Consider the following 17732-nt stretch of genomic DNA (forward strand, 5'->3'; position numbering starts at 1 on the left):
TAGGCCAACTGATGAACAGAAATTATAGCTATACCATTAACCAACATTGCTGTTATCTCCAATTTTATTTCTGGTTTCCCAAGTGAAATTTTTTGGCATATCAATAGTGATCATAAAAATGTTATCCTTGATTCTCTTTGAGCCTTCCATAAAATTTTTCAACATCCTGCTTGAACTATGGGCATAGGATTCCTTTAATGGTGACACATTTTCTAACTAAAGAAATAATATACTTCCTACTTCTCAATATTGTCCTGGCTTTACTTTCTGGATTGTCATGGTTCTATTATCTAGAATTGGTCTGGGAAGTCAGTAGTTGATGATCCACCGTGAAAATCAGTTATTTCAGAAAAAATTTCTGATAAGAACATATCCTATATTTAAGAACAACATCTCCTTTCTTTTTATACACTGGACTCTGTATTTCATGACAATGAAAGTCATACTGTTTAGCAACACGGCTTAACCCTTCTGCATCACTGACCTGCTCTCTCCATAATTCAGCATTTCTGCAGTTGTTTATTCTGTTTGCAAGCTGTTAAATAGTATAGCTAAGCACCAGGCCACATAGGACTCCATTATAATACAATCACTCAATAATGTTTTCCCATTCATGATGATGTTTTGAGGTTTATTCATTAGCTCATTTTTAATCCATGTAATTATTTTTTTTTTAATTTACCTAAAAACCTCATTTTCTTATTTTATGTTCTTGGTTCTCAGTCAAACATTGAGTGGTACCAACTCAAATTTTCCAGAAATGGTATCATTTCAACACTGTTACCTTTTTCAAGCAAATTTATAGTCTGAGAAATAACTGCCAGCAACTCATAAGCAATAGAAAAACAGGACCTAATGAAAACGGAGATACAGATCACACAAATAATAAGCCCATCCAGCTTTGGGCTCCCAAAAGAGAAGACAGAAATGAGAGCAGAAACACAACCCAAACAGAAAAAACTCTTCAAAAAGGACTCTTAAATATGCAAAGGGACTGTTGCAAATGTGCAAAGATGCCACCAGACAGACTTGTTGAAGCAGACATTCTAGGATCATTTCAGGAATAAATAAATATCACTAAGTTTAATGGTGCAAAATTAAGTCTCTAAATGCCAAGTAACTTTTTTGTTTTCCTATTTTATTTGCATCCTAACATCCCTTTTCTTCTTCCTATAACAACGCAGATCTCTCCACATTTAACTCTTGATCATACTAGTCATTTTTTTTGTAAGGAAAAAGTCAAGATGGAGGGCTGCAGCCAGACATGGGGCTGACCATTCTGGGAATCACCCAGCAAAGCACTCTGGTGCAAGTTTAACTCACAACACGTTAAGTGACACACGGCTACTCACGTGCTTAAAATGCAACACACTTAAATGTTTTGCTGGAACAAGCCCTAGTGCCTAGCTAGATGGACTCTCTAGTGAAAAAAGAAAAAGAAGTCCTGCTCAAAGCAAACACAATGACAGACTAGTCTTACAACATGAGTTATTTATACAAAGGTCCAAAATTCAGGCCTATTAGATGACAGGTTTCTTGCATTTTCAAAAATCAATTTCTTGCTTTCCTTTCTAGAAAACTTTTTTCTCCTCTTTTCTTTGGCATTTCTGTGGCTGCCTTTTTCTAAAACCAGTGCTAGCACCACCTCCACTCTTTCCTTCTCCAGGGACAATATATTAAAAACTGATGTACCCCAATTTCTGTTTTGATGCATAGGGAACCTGAATATTATTAAACATTTAAGCAACAGTTAGGGGATGACCTTTTCTAAAGGTGTACACAGAACAGAATAGGCCACGTTTGGGATGATGTGTTGACAACATTTTCTAGAAAGAAAATATTTAATAACAACAAAAGACCCACAAACAAACAAAAGCCCATTTAAGTAATAACTAAATTAGATATTACAGATCAAAGCAACAAAATGCTTGTATTACATATTCAAAAGAGTTGCTGCTCTGCACAGCTCAATTCAGTTTTGCTAAATATGGTTACTTCTCCTATTCTTACCTCTCCCATATTGTGCCTGCTTTTATATTTCATACTTGAGAAGAATTTCAGAAGAAACAGAATCTGTGTTTCCCTCAGGTCAGGAAATTAATTCAGCATGGAAACCACTACTAAAAAACAGTCATTTCAAAGGTAGGGATGTTAATACTACCTTTGCTCTCTATTTGGACTAGAGGCCACTTATTCTTTGACAAAAGGAAGCTCGTCTGCTTGGGATACCTGAGAAACACTGACTTCAAATGTTCAGAAAACCAAGTGTAAATAGTGCCTTAGGCACCAACGGTAGGAGTAAGGCAATATTACAGTCATCTGAACAGGAGGAAAAGGGAGCTTGAGCTGTTAGTTCCATAAATCTGTCAACCTGCAGAAGTGGTAAATTAATTTTAAAAAATATTAAATCAGTTTCACTAGATAATCTGCATTTTCTCATATGTCTCGGGAACACATTTCCCTCCATTGGCTGCAAGAACTCTGCACAAAGAGAAGACACAATGTTAGCAGGCAGTGGGATGTTAAAAGTTAACTAACTAGCTCTGTTCAAATCTCGTCTTTTGCTCCATGGATTTTTATGCTTCCAGCAGTGATTTATGAAAGCATTTCTGAAAGTCAAAACAGGCAAAACAAAACAACAAAACAGACAATCACTTACCAATTATTATGGGTTGTGGCTCACTTTTTACTCCCACACCTGCACTGGTGCTTGCAGCAACTTCCACGCGGTACTGAATACCTGGATATAGGCCACCTATTACTACAGACCGAATGGCTGCATCTACTGTTTTGTTGATATGAAATCGAGTCTCATTACCTAGGCACCAGATCTGGGACAAAAGTTGAGGTGTTAAAAAATACGAAATTCTTCATACTCATACACAATTGCACATAGATATGATGTACTGCATGATAATCACTATTTTGGACTTCTAAACAATGTTACTGTCCAGGAGTAGCTGGAATCGGGATGATTTAGCTCAGGAAGCTCTCCCAGATTAGCATAGAGCCAAGCCAGCTGCAAAGGCTGCTTGCAAATACCTCTGGACTCTGGCTTTCCATGGAGTGCAAATTCTGTGGTTACACTTCTTAGAAGCACAGACCAGAATCATCCAAGTGAAAAAGAGGTGCTATACATTAACTGAAATCTTATTCAGTAATGTGATTACCACTAAATCTTTCCTAAAAAAAAAAACCTTTTTTTTCATTCTTGATTTCCCACTCAATAGCAAAAGGACACCAAATAATACAAGCACAGGTTGAAACACTTCTTAAAGTACTAAAGAAGAAACAATTTTCAAAATTATTTTCAACTTCCTTTCACTGTACAACAGGGATATGTGAAATTTCTGAAATTAAATAAGTACAAACTCACTTTTTAGTGCTGCTTTTGTGATTACTTATTGTAACATTGTTCAGGAATCCAGGTATCAATTCCTGACTTAATTACTCCCTAATTAAACAGAAAAAACACTCTGTAATCTCAATTGGCATTTGGTGATGAGAATGGTCTATTATTTCAATGTTATGTGTCTCTCTTGCATTTTTTCTGCTGGCTTTTCCCAAAAAGTTTTAAAACTAAGACCTTTTAGGCATTCTTCTTCGGTTAATGTTATCTGCATATACTGCTTCTGTACTATTAAAGAAAGCATTTTCTACCACTCAGGAAAATCAATGCATAAAGATATCACATGTACACTACATAATTATAATAGCAGAAGAAAACACTATTGATGGAACCACTATCAGCAAAAAATTGATGTGTCTAAGCAACAGCAATGCTCTCTTTAGCCTTATTTTTGACCCTGCTCTGTGTTTTATAACAGCTTATCTTTTTTCTGTTAAACACTGAGGAAGATTTGGAGGGCAAAAGAAACCCTTGTTCATATAAGCTCAAGTAGTCTTATTTGCAGGCCAGAATGCATTTAAGGGGGCAAAACTATTGCGTTCATTCTTTCACTCCTTGTCTGTCCTGGTCTTAGGCTACAGCAGCTAGGAGATGTCACAATGAAATGCATTTAATTAATAAGTGAAATTACAAGCATTCTGATGCTTGAAGTGGAATCAACAGATCTACATTCAATTTGTTAGAAAATGTATTGTGAAACCTCAGCAGTCATTTTATACTCAAGGATGTATTAGACACTTTGTACTGCATTCACTGTAGCCAGCTCACTCATCAGGCAGCCACCTAATCTAACACAGAAGGGATGTAATAGGTAGCGACTCCAGCTGTTTTTATAAACATCCTAGAGGTCTGAGCACTCACCTGGAACATGGCTTTTATTAACCATCAGTCCACTTTGTTTCATATCTACATATTTTGTGGTTTAGGACTGTGCTTTACTTCTTTGCCTATAAGTCCTTGTTGGTTAATATTGACTTATACTGGAGTCAGTATCAAGATTAATTAAGCCAAAAGATAATTATTAATTGATATGAAAATGAGATCAATAAAATACTGAGATTAATAAATCTTGATATTGACTAAAAGCAAAACAAAACAAGTGCTATGCTAAACATAAATATTGTGAGCATTTACTGCATCCCTCTGACCAAGCAATAAGCTAGAAGAGGTTGAACCATAAGTTGATTTAAAAGTCAAGCACTTTCCCTTTTCTTGATGCTGTGTTCCCTCAAGATACAGCAGGGGAAAAAAATTACATCTTCTTCTGTGAAATAATCTGCATGCATCACTTCCACCCTTTGTAGGACTGTCAAGAAAGCTGCCCTGCTCTATTTCAAATTTAAAATTTCACACTAGGTATACAAGCCAGCCACAGCAAAGTTATTTAACAAACGGTGTGTTCCATAGTCAGAAACCTGTGACAATGCTGAACCCTGCCTGTTCATTTTCTCCATGGTCCTCCACCCCGATAACACACTGCACTCTTCCTATGTTGTGAAAATATACTTGTGCAAAAGTGAGCTTAGTGTGGAATTATAGACTACAACAAAATTTAAGATGATATATAAGGAGTGGATACTTTGAGCCATCGCAGCAACAAAGAAGGAGAAAATACACCCAATGGAGGCAACTCTTATATAATGAACTCTGGATACAGGAGTGGTGTTCAACCTGTTCCTCGGAGCAAGCAACCTAAGACTGTAAATTGTGAATCTTGACAGAGATAGTGTTTGGAAGTATTCTCCTAGAGCCACAGTCCTTGACTTTAACCTTGAAGTGTTAGGATTAACATTTTTGCAGGAGAAAGAAGAGGTATCTTTCCTGCCAGCTTTTCTGCTAGATTGAAGGCACTCTAAGACAGGGACTTCACTGCCTGTCTTGAGAGTGCAGAGGCACTTAACAATAAACCCCCTTCTTTTCACTCCACGGCAGGGAAAAGCAAGAAAGAGAAGCACTGTAAAATACCTGGTAATTACAGCTCTCTTTGAGATCTAACTCACTGTATTTTTGCTTTTTATATAACAGTAGTACTGCTTTAAAAAAATTTTAAAAATCCATAAGCAGTCAGTCCTCTTTCTCCATATAATTATATGGGCAGCTGTAAATGTTGTCAGAATCTAATCCATAAACAGCACTACTGTTCTGTAATTCAAGCAGGCTGTTTCCTTAAACACACAAGCCTCCCATTAGACATGGTTTCTACCTTATACTCCTGGATGACTCCATTTTGGTGATCTGGAGGAGGTGGATCCCAGGAGATGCTGATGCTTGTGCTGTTGTGGTTTCCAACTGTCAGGACAGTAACGGACTGAGGAGGGGCACTTGGAGCTACACCAAAGAGAGGCAACAAACAGAAGCAAGACATTAATCCATTTGCTAGAGCACGAATTTTGCTGAAACAGTGCAAGAGCAAGGAGACAGCATACACAGTTCACACTCCCTGCAGGCCTAGGTATGCACATTTTGTTAGGCACTGACAATTTTGAAAAATGCCTTTCTGAAGAGAAGCATAGTGCTGAATGACAATGTGGAATTTGTGGCAATGGAGAATCAATACAAATCACTTCATTTATTTATATTTAGCATTTCTTAAGTTCACATTGGACTTACTCTCACGCTTGCATTTGTCTTCCATAATATGCATGGATAGCTATGGATTTATCAACTAAGTCATAATGTGAGGCTACTTCACCCGGCCTGAACAGTGTTTTGATTCTTCTTTCCCTACATGGCCTAATAATAAGGTGAGCAGTAGACATTTAAGGATCTTTTTTTGTTTCCTGTTTGTTTTCCAGGAAGACATTGATTTAACAGTTTTAAACATAAAACCTTGCAACTCCTAGGTGGGAAAGGGTTAAAGTGTTCAGGGCTTTACATCAAATGCCAGTGAACAGGGGAAGTGCTAAGTTAGGTCAGATATATACTTATGTTCTCTTTTCCCTCGGCAAATGTTGCCTTCTCTTTAGAGTCCCGTTCAGTTCAACCGTTCACAGCTGTTTGGTTTGGTTGATCCCTACGTATCAAGGCCGTATCTACAAGACAATTGCTCGCCAGCACTGTTAAGTTGGCTACAAGTGTGAAAAAAAAAAAAATCCTAGTTGTTAGTGATGAGAGCTATGCTGGCAAAGCCCCTCTTGCAGCTACAGCAGCAGCAGGGTGCTTTTGTTGGCTCTGGACGTGTTGTTTGGGAAGTGGCACAGCAGCTCCGCTGTGGAAAAGTCCCCTCTGTGAGCATCTGCGGCATCTCCACGCGGGGGCTCTCCCACCCCAGCTATAGCTGCCACGGCCGAGGGCTGTGGCATACGTCCCTCCTCAGCCACGCAAAACTTCTGGCGGCACCCCCCTCTCCTCTCCCTTACTTCTAGGCAAGTGTTGAAACTCCACCGCACTGGCAAGCTAAGTCACCATAGTCGAGTATATTAGATTAAGGTGTAGTCCCTGGGGAAAAAAAATATTGATTATCAGCTGCAGTGAACTGGTCCTGGTACCCATCTAGGCCATTTATCCCAGTCCATCCACCCAGTCTTCAACAAAACTGATAGAGGCTGGGAAAGGGGGAACTAATAAAGCGAGCATATAGTGGTACCTCTCCAGGACAATTTTACAATTCACAGAAGCCTGTTGCTCAGACACTTTCTGTTCCAGGTTGGTATCTTTGTGTTTAATAACTCCTTACAGAATTTTTCTTCCATGTACTTGTCATCGCCTTTAATGGGATCTTAAAACATTTAATATATTTTGTTGTTATATTTGTTAATATGTTTGTATGTTAATATGGAAGCTTATTTTGAAGACTTATAGTAGGCCTTGTACCAGAACCTAAAATATTTACCACTCCCCCCTGCCCCAATTTCAAATGTGGATAGCCCTCTGGTTTTGGGCATCTCGTGTCATGTGTCACAGCTCCCTGACTCCAGTACCCTGCTCTAGAGTATTCCTATCCAGAGAGGACTCCACTGCTAAGCTCTATGGCAACAGGACTCTCGTCTTATCTTTAACGAATATTCCTGACTGCATGAACATCCTTGGACCACACTTATCAGAAAAGCAAAGAGCCACTGGCATCTTTGTATTAAAGTCTGGTGTGTTTGACACAACTAAACACAGACACAGATACCAGGAGTAGTCAAATTTCCTGAGTCAACCCATATTTCCTTATTTTTCCCCGTGGCCTCTTGATACTGGCTATGTTCCCACTTCGGATGCTCCTCAGCCCTTGACCTGGCACAGACTCAAGGAGCTGAGCTCAAATCCTTACCCTGATAACCCTGAAGAGTTGGCCTGTTGCAGAAATCACACAACTTAAAACTAGGTTATCAGAGGTGGGGACAAGGGACCGTACAAGATTACATCAGAAAAAAAAAAAATAGAGGGAAAATGACACGTATTACTGTCCTGTGAGGCTGCGTATTTTGGCAACTACTTTTTCAGATGATGGCTCAGCTGCAAAGCAAATAGTCCCAGGTAGAGTCCTTGTGACCTTGAATGATGCAAAGAAACAGTGTACTGGAGGGGAGAAATGGAAACTGTATTGTGGACAATTTGACTCTTAGCCAGTTCAAGTGAAGGTGGCCTTGGGCTACTCCTTGCAATCGTGCACAGCATAAAATTGGTGAAGCTAATAGCTGCATTGCGTATTTTATAGCAAGTGAAATAATTTGCCACACAGTAAAAAAATTAGCATTTTAAAAGTTTTCAAGTTATTCAATAACAGCGGAACCATGAATAAATGTATGTGTGTGATATTAATTACAACAACATTTTACATTAAAATGATAATCATAAAAGTGGCACAGCTTAACATTGTATAACTCATTTTTGGTTTTAAGTGCAATGGAACAACTTGCTGAAATGAATTTACTTTCATCCTCAAACACAAAGGGCATTTGAAATATAATTTCTTATATACACATACCTGGAAACACAGAAAGAGAGAGAGAGGAGAGTAAATGCTAAAGAAATGTAAAATGCATACCGTACTCTAGCATTTAAAGAAAAACATACTGTATTCATTTGTCTTTGCATTTGAACTGCATGAATATTCTAGTTGATATTCTATCAGTGTGTCTTTTGGCGGGGGGGATATATGGTAAGTTTGAAGCAAAATTAAAATTGCAGCTGATGAATGCAGATGAAAGTATCATTTTAAGAGCTGCACTAAGGCAAGAAGGAATTGACAGCAGCGGATAAAAACTAAGGAGACTTCCATTACCGACTGTCATATTTTTTGTGGTGACAAACAACATGCAGAACAAATACTATTCCACAAAGTTATTACAAAAGAGATTTAAAACAGCGGATGCAATTGAAAAAAAAATCATCCATCCTTAGAGCAAGTGTGAAAGAAATAGTGAAAATTATAACATAAAATATTTTATCTAGCTCCTTTACTTATGCGTATACACATACATGTATATAACAGTTCTGCTTCCTCTCTCTGATACCACTCTGTAAGCTGGCACCATGACATAAAATAAGCCAGTCATCTGACACTGCTGCCGTTATTAAATAGACCACATTGAAAAATAACATTTTTAAAACCGTTTTCTCATTTCCCTTGCTGCTGGCTTGTGGAGAACACCTTGCCTGCTTCTTGACAGGTCAATTATTCCAATGCTCAGCTTCTTACAGATATGAAAGAACCCAAATCGCTGCTCATCTTTTCCAGACACAGCCAAACAGTATTCCATTTGTTACCTTCGCAAGGCCAAAGAGGCAGGAGATGGATGGATACTGAACTGTGACAAATGTCTGATCTAGAGGAAAAGTCTAACTGCAGCAAAATTGATTTTTGGAGGTAGGCCTCAGAAGTAACGTTGCATGTGAAATGCAATCCAGCAGAAAGCTGCCACTACCTTTGGTCGTACTTTGCCTTGACCAGGGCTATTTGTTTTGATGTCACAAAAGACTTCCAACGCGTGTACCGCTCTTCCAAATTATTTTCTAAAAATAGTATACCTGACATTTTTTAAAAGTCTAAAAAAGCTCATTTTCAAAATGGAATCACAGGCGACACAGCAAGTGGGATACCTTTAAATAGACTGCCATCTTTCTTCATTGGATGAGAAGCAAACCACTGCCATGAAACATTTAGTCGGTGATATTTTTGAAATATATGAACACCAATATAATTACAAAGATAGTGTAAGGAATTAAAGAAAATATCTGTAGAGCTGCATCTACTGAATGTCTTAATTTTCTCATGGAAGTACTTATCACCCAAGCAAGAGGAAGAATTGTTTACAGGGGCTGACAATTGTCTGGTGGTAATACTATGTGTTAGAGCCTGATGGTTTTTTTTAGGGACATACTTGTACACAGACTCCTTGAAGGTTTTCTTAATCTACAAAGGTGATCCTAGGCTGTGAGTTATGCATATCTGTAGGCAAGAAAAGTTTTTAAATCTTCACTATGTGGAAAGTTATTCCACATGAACAAAGTGGCCTTTAAAGTAGGAAACTACCTGACAGGCTCTGCTGGGAGATGAGGTTTATAAAAGAAAATGTCATTCCTCAAGTATTTTATAGAAATAGACAGGAGGTACAAAATCTTCTCTCTTTTTCTGTAGTTCTTAATGTACCTTTAGCAAGAGACAGTTATATGTACTAAATAAACAACAAAAATGAATTGAAATTGGACAAGAAGAAAATCTGCTAGTGAGGGGACAAAATCCTACATTTTAACTCTAGAAAAGCAATTTCACCTGTAGAAAAGTTTTTCAATTTTCTTTTTTTTTTAAAGCTTTGTTCAGACTGCTGCAAAGATATTCTTTATAGTCTGAACAAAGAAATGGAAGTCCAAAATTGTAAATCAGACTTGAACAATGCCTTCCTACATGCTCTTCTACATGTTGCAGGACACTGATACATACATAAAGTAATTGTGACAACCAAGTTATCTTCAGGATTACTTACTTGTTGGGCAATAATCATAACAAATCAAAGAGCAAAGTGAGTAATAAGTGAGTCTGTTCTAGAATTAAAAAGTACTTCACAATCAGCATTAAATTGAACCTCAGGAGACTACCGAAAATTATTAAGATGCATCTTCAATAGGAAGGAAAGAGTGCACTCAAAACCCAGCAAAACCATATAAGCATTTTGAAACTTCACCAGTAATTTTTAATCTTGCTTTGAAAGAAATCAATGAAACAGAGAGAAGATGAACCTTCAGTGTTATGATCATCTTTCTACTTTTACAGGAGAGATTCTTCAGGCAAAGGTTGCATTAGATAGGTAGAAAGATAGGTTCCTTGTACATTTCTAAGAGAAAAAGACAAATATTATTTATATCTCACCTCACTCCCTTTACTTTTCAATAAAAAAGCAGTCCTGGAGTGCATATGTTTTAGCAAAACTATATACCATGCTACATGAGGTAGATACAAATGCTTGTGCATTTCAGTAGTGTAAACTGTTTACTATGTCTGCATCCTGCATGCTTCACAGAGGCCTGAAAGGTACTTAAGGAAATCCTCGGAAGGACTAAACAGGGCAGTTTCATGAACAGTGTGCTAACAGAAACAGTAAAGTAGCATGCCCTTGAGACTGGAGTTCCTTCAGACTAGTTAAATATCTGTCCTTCACTAGTCCCCATTTCCCAACCAAACTGTTCATCTACATTATGTCCTGTTCAGAAAGATGTGCTTAATATCAAACACTTGTCTGCAAAATGTTTCACTTACTAGTTTTCTTTTCAAAGTGCAGACCAAAGTCTTTTATTGCAGCAACACCGGTTATAAAAGAATGGCTGCAGTGCACACTTTTTGGAAGACCCAAAGCCGCCTGTACGTTAGAAAGACATATCAGACAGAATATAGGTGCTTTCTCATGGAATACAACACAAAACTGAATATTATATCAATTCTAGTGCCAAGCCTATAGCTAACAAAGAGCAATCACATGGGAGAAATAGAGCTGAACATATGCATACACACAATAACCAAAATGGTCACTCTTGATTTCACCTCCAGTGCTAGGTATGAAAGCCTTTTGCTTTTCTGACCATTTTACTAACCTTCCTCTGTGGTACGAGCAGACTTTGATTCACTGTCCATTCCTTGGAATTCATTGAAATAAGGTCGAACTTTAATTTCGTAAGTGACCCCCTTTTTCAAGCTGACGAGGACAGCACTGCGCTCCGTTGGGACTTTGACCTCCAAATTCTGCCACACAGCTGGAGAAGGTAGGCCAGACGTTTGGCGATACATTACTCGGTAGCCCTGAATAAACTGGGATTGGCGGTCAACCTAGAAATGGCATTAAATAATACATCAATAAACATATTAAAGTAGCAAAACTGTATAAAAAAAACCCCAAAACATTTGCCTAGAGTACGTTCATCCTCATGAAAAAGAGAAAATTAACAGTTGTTTAAGATGCTAAGTTTAAAAATCAAACTGCCTTCTTGTAAGTCTCTGTTGATTGTCTGTAAAGACCATTTTTCTCAAATTACTTGTTATAGAACATTTCTTTCTATTTTACTTTCTCCAGCTCTATATATTATGACAAATACCACCTTAAATCATAAAACAAGGCCCCACCCCTGCAAGAAATCATGAAAAGAGAACTTTGGCATAACGCTTACTGCATGTAAACTTATTAAGCACATCTTGGCTACTGATGTGCTGAAATATGAGAAGAAAAGAAAAACAAATTCTTTTCAGAAAAGGACAAGTCTTTGAAGATACTCTACATGCTTTCAGTTAGTCCATTACTTGGCTCACAGCTCATCTTTTCATGAGATGCTCAGGAAAGTAAAGTAAACATAAGACAGATGCAGAAAAAACAACTTCCAAGGACATGTGTTGTTCCTTGCGTTCACAGTCTATGCAGCCTGTTTGCTTCCTGGGGTTGTGATGCTCTCAGGCCATCAGATGGAGATGGAATGATGGTTTTGGTTCATATTTTATATGTTGGTAGGCAAGTACAATTCAAGATTGGACCACACATAGAAGTTTAACAGTTCTAAGCTATCATAGCTATAAATAGGATTCTTATTTGAAGGAAAAACTAAAAATGTTTCATCTCAGAGAGGTTGCATGCAGTTTTTTTCTTGGGGAAAAAAAAAAAGGCATGAAACAATGATTCGAGCTATTATGATGTTTGCATTCATTTTGCCTGAAAAAATGGTGAAAACAATTTGATGGATAAAACCAAGCCAAACCCAGCTGCTTCTGTAGCAATCAAATAAAGCACCAAAAAAAGTGCAGCACAAATAACAAGACTAGCTGTTTGGTAAACGCCTTGGTTATAACTAAGATTCAACAAGTAGGATTTCTTTTCTGTTCTTGATAATTTGCTAGCTCAAAGATATTTCAGAATTAGAGATACATTTGTTTGACTTCTCTTCAGAATAAATGAATTTAAGGCTGAAAACACAAACCAGGGTCTATTATGCTTCTCCTATAATCTTGTTACAGTTTATTGAGGCATTCAGAGGGGACACAGATTCTTAAGACATTAAAAAGCAGTGCAAGCAAGAAGAAAGCTTTATTTATGAGAGCAAAGCAGAAATGTCTTTCATCAAAACTGTCACCGTTAAAAACCTTGCAACATATGTTACAACAACATTAAGCTTGCATTTTATAAACTTCTCTACATTCACTTTAAGTGAATTTATGCACTGAAAGAGGGATATAACTCACAATAATAGCTTGTTAATACCGAAAGAATCAAGCTGTGTTTTTAAGAAGAACATTAAGCAGCTGTTTCCAGATGAAGGGAGTCTGTAAATCAGAGTAAATTGTTTTTATCCATGTTTGACTTTCATTAATTAAATGTTTTACGGACATAAAGACTTTATGAACCTCATGTTCACTACAAAATTCAGCAAAAATAATGCTTTCATGTGCTTTGTAATACAGATTCTCAACCTAAATTGATTTGATTCCTGCCTGACTTCTTAGTTACAAGCTACACTTGAAAGACGGCATAACTTTGTCAGAACTTTACGTTTTGTCTTTGCAGTGCTTTTAAGCTCTACTGACTGCTGCCTAGTAGAGAACATCTGAAAATTCAGAATTGACTAGGCTGAACAGTAACTGTGCTGCTCTAAACCAACCTGGAAAATGCTTTGTATGGCATGGTACAAACACAAACACACCCACCAACTCACTGAGAAGAACTGGACCCCTAGGGTAGTATACCTATAGAATATCAATTTTGAGTCTTTCACACTTTCGTATCTACTTACACATAGGTAATACACAAATTATTCATATATCTGTTTTCCTCCTAGACTTCTAGGTTCTAAATGACCAAACAATACATGGAATATGAAAACAGAATGCAGTAGTATAACAAGGTTGTCATGTATATGGGTGCTATAAACTAGCTTGATTTTGGGCTCACACAAGTTTCACAGAGCCTTCAATTAGAAGTTTGATTACAACAGGGCTGAGTCATCTGCCTGAATTTCAGATTATTGACAGTGATTCCATTGTTCAGGATCTGGGAGAGTAGTTACGAAAGGAAATACTATGCATATGTAATGTTTTCTATAAACATCCAGTTGCATTCAAGTATCAAGGAGAGGATACGAAGCTCTCTCTCACGCCCACTTAAAGCTAGTCTGAATGAACAGGGCCTTTCATACGGTCAAAATGTTGGGTAACTACTCAGAGGCACTTCACTTATTGAGAAAAGGTGGATCTTTTGTTTTGTTTGAAGTTTCTGATTAGTAAAAAATTACTCTTGGATAATTACATGGATTAACCAGAGATATCTGTGAAATACAGGACAGGTATATTTCACATACACACACACACGTATGTGTGTGTACATGTATATGTATGTATACATATATAAATACATGCACACACAGTCATATATAATACAAAGCTTGTGACATAATTTCCTCCATTTGTTATGTGGTAATTATGTGTCATGCCAACAGCAGGCCACTAAAAATATGCTTAGCATTGAAGAACTGCATTCAGCTGCGCTAAGCATCACACAGCTCTGCAGGTTTGGTACGCATTCACACATAGGCACAGTTGCAGAAACATGCCCTGTGATTTGGTGAAAGAATGTAATCAGTTCTAGGCGTCCTCCTTTCTCTTTTTTTGGTAGATGGCTGCCACTGCCTCATACAAACTACTTAGCATTATTATAGAGATTGCAGGAACTCTCTGTGCTGAATACTGGGATCAGAGAATATTTCTGGTCTTCCTGTGACGCTCTTAACTACTTCTGAATTTGCACAAGTGGCAGTGTCATCGAGTCGAAAGAGCTGCAACACTTGCTGAAGTAAAGATACACTTTTTCCCTCAAAAGGCAGATGGCAGAAAATGCAGATGCTTCTTTAAAAGACAGAAGAGAGCAATTACTGGGTGGGGTCTGCTCAGCACTGACCTAATGCTTTAAGGTCACCTACAAGCGTAATGGTCCTGTATGCTCCTTCTCACACTCTTTTACGATGAATACATAGTGCAGGAGGTATCTACGAAACTGAACACAGCTCTTCACTTCTGCAGAACAGGAAACTCATTTTCCCTCCATGTTCAAATCTGCACATACCACAGCTGAACATGAGACAGGTACAATGGCTATATTAGATCATTCAGTTAGGCTATCAGGTTGTTAAAAAGATGGCAAGCAACTAATGCAGCTTATGCTGCAAATATAAGCTCCTTTCAGGCAAAGCTGCTAATCTGCCCGCTAAAGACATTTTGCAATATGCTCTTTAGTATGTAAATTCCTACCCCAAAATATCCTAAGTAATACTCTGGTCCCATATCAATACCCACCGCAATCCTCCATCTGGGCACAATACCTTGCACGCCGTGCTGAACTCACTAGTACAGACTTGCAGTAATCTCTGGAGGTTCAAACAGCATTAGTATTTATCTATCTTACAAGAACAAGACAAAGGGTGATGCTACGCTGGAAGACTGTCTAAAGGACTTGACTCTTGAAGCTTCCAATGAAGTACACTCATTTAAAATCAGTGTCAAATTACAAGACAGAGGTAAATAAATTACCCTTCTGCCTGGTAGCCTCCTAAAAGGCAGTCAGGATTTCAAAGCAACAATTCTTTTGCCATATTGAAGAACTGATTTTTATTCGTGCTTGTGCCACAGGGCTCCTTTATAATGCCAGGAAACTTTTCACGTTTGGCCCCTTATGAAACTCTCAGTTTAATGCCCAGTGAGGCTAGAAGTGCTGAACTATAGTTGAGGTCAGCTAAAAATAGTGCTTGGAGTACACAATATGCTGTTGCAATGCAAAATGCTCCGAAAAAAGTAAAAATAAATCAGGCCCAAGGTTTAAAATTAGCCATATGATAACAGTGGGCATATCTGATTCTGTAAGTCTCATCAGCAATAAATACCTCTGCAACACACCTCTCTACGTGTAAAATTAGGATAATGACACCTTTTTTTAATTGTGATGTTAAATACAGTATTATTTGTAAAGCACCCAAATGTTACGGTCGAGAGCATGACAGATAAGCAAGTATGCGAGGCAAACTAATACTTTTTTATTTAGTGCAAGGTTTCAATGGTATGAAATTAATAAGACCTGGCACCACACAGTGAATAAAGAAGATAAAAAGAAATGTTGACTAGCTCCATGAAGAAGAGATCCTGTATGTGACCAGATAATGACAGCTATACTTTAATACTTATGCACGAGGGATAAAATTAAGTGACAGTGAAAGCCTAACTTCTGACATCCCTCTTCTTTTTTTAAACACTGACTGTATAAGCCTCACCTTCTTTCAAAACAGATAAAATATGAGTGTATAAGTATATGTATATTTTAAAATTGCAACACAGTAGCAGAGAACTATTTCTGAAATTTTAAACTGAAATTTGGGAAAAAAACAAAAGAGAAAGCAAACCTAAAACAATCTCAGAGAGAAGGGAGAAATTTGGATTAATTTGCTGGGACTCAGGATGCCAGAAACTCAGTAATCAAGGACGTTCCTTGGTATTCACTCTTTGAATTGCAGAAAGTCAACACAAAGAGTCTTATGACTCTCATGGCACTTCTGTCCTTTTGTATGATAGCTACACTATCTAACCATTTTATATTAATAGTCTGGACTTTATTCTCTGGATAGAGTGGCTTTTTTTCCTAGAGACTATGGTTAATTAATTGGTTTTGTTCTGGTTGCTGGAAAGTTTCTAATTAGCTGTTCCAGAGATCTTTTTTTGTGTCTTTCTTCCCTTGGGCAATTCTGAAACATCTCTACAGAGGCCTGTATGCTTGTCAAGTGGCAGAGGGTCACTGCTTTGAGGGATCTTCCCGATAAGCTGATCTATCCACAGCATCGCTAACAATTTACCTTTACCTTAGCATGTTTTCTTCATTCATTACTTGTTCAGGAGGGGCACCAAAAGAGTCTTTATACACACACACACACATATATATGCACACACATATATACATACATTTGTTTCATTATAATATAATGAAATTGCTTACATTGAATAAAACTGAATTCTGGCTATACTGGGGCTTCCTTTTGTAGTATATGCTAAAGCAAGGGCAAGCCTATGAAATTATATTTCTGATAGCTGTCACACCCAAGAAAGGGGGACCACGTGGATGTGATTACAATTACTGGCTGCTAACATCCAAAGTTTCTAAACTACTGACCCATCTGCCTGGGCAAACATCTGCTTGGGCACAAGGTTTTGCTGCAAAGGTGCCTGGGTGGGAAAGTCAGCCTGTCCTGGGGTTATGTAGCTGAAACAGACAGCATTTTTAGAAAAGCAAGCTGAATGTTGACATCATCAACAGCAAAATGCAATGACACATTTTCTAAATAATCTTCAAAGAAAGACAAATTTGTGCGTTTCTCTCTTTATTCTAATCTGCCACCCAACCGTTGAAACCTGTCAGAACAAGAATGGCACATATGCCCCCATAAATATGGCTGAGTTGTGCAAAAACAACAGTAATCCCTATAATACACAATCTATCACTGCACTTCTTATCTCCTGTTGTATAATCCCCTGTACACATTAACGTTTTAGTAATATTACATGTAGAAGAAAAACCCTGAGTATCGTGAATACCCCTTTAGCAGAATTCATCCTATATAATACAACTGTTTCAGTGATATGCACTGCAGTACTATGTCTCTCACTCTTCCACCCATGGCTCTCCTTCCTCTGGGGTAGATGCCCCAAGAACAAAGCATTCTTTTCTGCTGTGCAGTGCCCTAGGAACTCTCTCTCTGCTTCTACAGTTACAAATCCTTTCCTTCAAGCCTCAGGAAGGGAAACGTAGCATTTTGAAAGCCAAACGCTGTATCAGAAATTCTACCCAGTAGTTTGACCCCTCAAATAGAAATGTTGTTAAGTACTGCC

General features: G+C 37.8%; 1 protein-coding gene across 1 annotated transcript in view; it reads right to left on the bottom strand.

Annotated features, from left to right (window-relative positions):
- ROBO2 (roundabout guidance receptor 2) overlaps positions 1-17732 on the bottom strand; it is a gene marked incomplete at both ends in the record, with an annotated part of 481425 nt that overhangs the window by 67621 nt on the left and 396072 nt on the right. Inside the window, 3 exons of the mRNA XM_082008177.1 lie at positions 2660-2831; positions 5613-5737; positions 11426-11657. Coding sequence (XP_081864303.1) covers positions 2660-2831; positions 5613-5737; positions 11426-11657 — 529 coding nt within the window. The remainder of the gene's footprint in view (positions 1-2659; positions 2832-5612; positions 5738-11425; positions 11658-17732) is intronic.

The sequence above is a fragment of the Phaethon aethereus genome, assembly GCF_964289735.1.
Source record: "Phaethon aethereus genome assembly, chromosome: 1".
NCBI classification, from domain to species: Eukaryota; Metazoa; Chordata; class Aves; order Phaethontiformes; family Phaethontidae; genus Phaethon; species Phaethon aethereus.